Source organism: Aplysia californica, unplaced genomic scaffold, assembly GCF_000002075.1.
Source record: "Aplysia californica isolate F4 #8 unplaced genomic scaffold, AplCal3.0 scaffold00610, whole genome shotgun sequence".
NCBI classification, from domain to species: domain Eukaryota; kingdom Metazoa; phylum Mollusca; class Gastropoda; order Aplysiida; family Aplysiidae; genus Aplysia; species Aplysia californica.
Window position 1 is genome coordinate 297,124 of NW_004797880.1, and position 2,934 is coordinate 300,057.

The 2,934-nt window shown below is 38.5% G+C and overlaps 1 protein-coding gene across 2 annotated transcripts in view; it reads left to right on the forward strand.

Annotated features, from left to right (window-relative positions):
• The window catches only part of LOC101861984 (methyltransferase-like protein 24), an 11,987-nt gene extending 9,287 nt beyond the window's left edge, over positions 1–2,700 (forward strand). For both annotated transcript variants that reach the window (XM_005107523.3, XM_005107522.3), the window contains one exon: positions 2,155–2,700. In XM_005107523.3, the coding sequence (XP_005107580.1) occupies positions 2,155–2,688 (534 nt within the window). In that variant the 3' untranslated portion in view covers positions 2,689–2,700. The remainder of the gene's footprint in view (positions 1–2,154) is intronic.
• Positions 2,701–2,934: the final 234 nt, after the last annotated feature.

Genomic DNA, 2,934 nt, shown 5'->3' on the forward strand with positions numbered 1-2,934 from the left:
GTCCTCGTGACGACAGCAAACTTTTTTCTGATCTCCCTTTGTAGTGGTACACATGTTCAACTTCTCTACACGCATTCTGGTTCTGTCTCACTGTCACTTGAATTACTTACCGGACCGCACTCTTACTTAGGAGAAAAATCACAGAAATTGAAGTACAGAAAAGTGGGAAGATATGGTATATTAATAATAATACTAACACTAATAACAATAATACTAATGATAATTTATATAATAATGATAATAATGTTTTATATGATAATAATAATAATCATAATCATAATCATAATAATAATACTAATAATAATAATAATAACAATATAGATACATGTAGATAGATAGCATTTGTATAGCGGAAATTCCTGTTCAGCAGCAAGCTCTATGCGCTTCATAAACTATGCGTACATGTACTGTTACTATGTATGTATTACCCCAGCAGATCACCTGAGAGCATTCTGAAACGACCAGTATAAGTTATATAAATAGCATCAAGAGGCTGACCCAGGTTAAAGAAAACTGGAAAGCGTTTGTTCATGCCTATACCCTGATGCAGGGTGAGAAAGGCAATGGTGATGACTCTTACTTACTCTCTTCCTATACCGTCAGGTGCATAATACTATTAATACGAGCATAACAATTATAGTGGAGAGCAGTCGACGAAATGCTTGCCTGTCTCTGGCCACCTTCTCCAATCTTAGCACATCTACTGTAGGCTCTTGGTGATTGTTTCGTCGTCCCCAATAGAGGGGTGCCCACTACGGATGGGATCGGCCGATCGCGCGACTCGGTCTCCTCAAAAGCAACGTGTTTGTTTTCAGTTTCAGTCAGGCGACCAAGTCGGGCGATCGGCCCGATCCAGCCGTAGTGGGAACCCAGTATAATTGTACAACTTCCAATTGGTCTGCCTCCTTTTCTCTGTCTAGTTGGTATCCAGTACCACGTCTGATACATGTACTGATAGGGCAATCTTGTCTCCGGCATTCTTAAAACATATCCTAAATATTTCCATCTACTCCGTTTTATGGCCGTGTAGATATCCAGCTCTTTCCAACACTCCATCGTTTGTAATAAAGTAATTCAATTTCATCAATAAAATTCTTTGTAACATGGTGATCCAAAAAAACGGTACATTTTTTTCTGAATATCTCGCACAAAAATTGTTCTAGAATGCTGTAATTTAGAGCAGACTTTGATCTAATTCATTCAAAAGGAATTCGTTTGACATAAAATCCACGAAGAAGAAACTTATTTTGAAAATGGAAATAGCTTAAAGTAAAAAGCACGCAAACACTCAAAGTTCACCGTTATCTTGTAAAGGAAGTCGTAAAAAGATTGGTTGACCTTTTTCTATATTTTCTCTTTGAAATTTAATTTTCCATCCCTGTAACATTTAAACAATTTTTAATTCTTTTTCACAGAGTTTAAGAACTAACAATTTTATTCTGAAATTCCTAGAAGCAGTGCTCTACAGCCTTCCTTTGGACTCAACCCATTTTTAACACGTCGTACAAACTGTTCAACAAGGACCTGCTAACCCATTAGTGTTTAAAGCTACATGCACTTTACATATATATTATATTCAGTATGAAGTAGCCTCTAGGGACAATAGGGAGATGGTGTGCCCAATAGACAGCAATTTTGGAGTCAACATATCCGGCAGGGTAAAAATGACACGTGGTTATTCATAATTTCCAGTGACGTATTGGAGCTTTCACGGAAAGAAATGGTCTAGATCTACGCCTGTAGATTTAAAAAATAACAAAGACCTTCCTTGGATTTAGTTAGCAATATCAAGTTTGTATTAATTTGTTCTTCAAAGCACAAATGGTGACTAAGGTGACTAACTGAAATAGAATAATATGGTTGATTTTCAACAAGTTGCAAAGTTTTGCATTTTAGTTAATTTTGGTTGAAATTTTTAAAGTAAAGTTTGATATTTTTTTAACAAACGGATTTATTTTTTCATATTTATAAATGTAACGTCCCCGCGGTTAAATTTTACTTCTGCAAAGTTTCATTTTTTTTTTAATTGATTCAACAAAGATAACCGAGTTATTGCTAATGTAAGTTTAAGTGGGTCTTCTTTTTTTCTGTCGCTGGCCTGCATTGCATGAATCTAATTTTGGATTCGTTTTTACTGTTTCTTCTATCACTCAGGTGTACTCTTTCGGAGTCGTGAACGAATTCTCTTTCGAGGATGACGTATCTCGACTCTACGACTGCGAGGTCCATTCTTTCAACCCTTTAGCCTCCGGGGACGACTACAACAGAAGCAAAAAGATCCAAGCGCACTCTTTCTCCATAGGACGAAATTCGGAAATCTCTGAAGACGGGAAAGAGCTCTATACACTCCCGGACATTCGCACGATTCTGCACCACAGCAAAAACAACATTGACGTCATGAAGATGGACATAGAGGGCGCGGAGTGGCCGGCACTAGCTGGGATGTTACAATTTGACGAGCTAAGCCAAGTCAAACAGCTATTGGTGGAATTCCATTTAGGCCCGCCCCCAAATATAGACCGCCTCCGGCGAGCTTTGAAGGTGCTCAAAGACATTGGGCGTGCCGGCCTCCGAAAGTTCTACGCCACAAAAAACCCGAGGGGGTCTTTCCATCACCCTGGCTTCCCAGTCATGAGAGCCCGAAACTATGAGATTCATTTTCTAAATACCAAATTTCTCAATAAATAGAAATAGAAATAGCCCATATGTACTGTTTAATATTGACGTGTGGTGTGTGCGTGCGTGTGTGTGTGTGTGTGTGTGTGTGTGTGTGTGTGTGTGTGTGTGTGTGTGTGTTTAGTTTTAGTAAGTGTTTTACGGCACTTGCAACACAATAAGGTCATATAAGTGCCGAAGATTAGAGGTGTTACATGTACAAGAGAGTAACAAACACAAAAAGGAGGGGAGATCAAAACGACAGATGTTTGCTAGGAA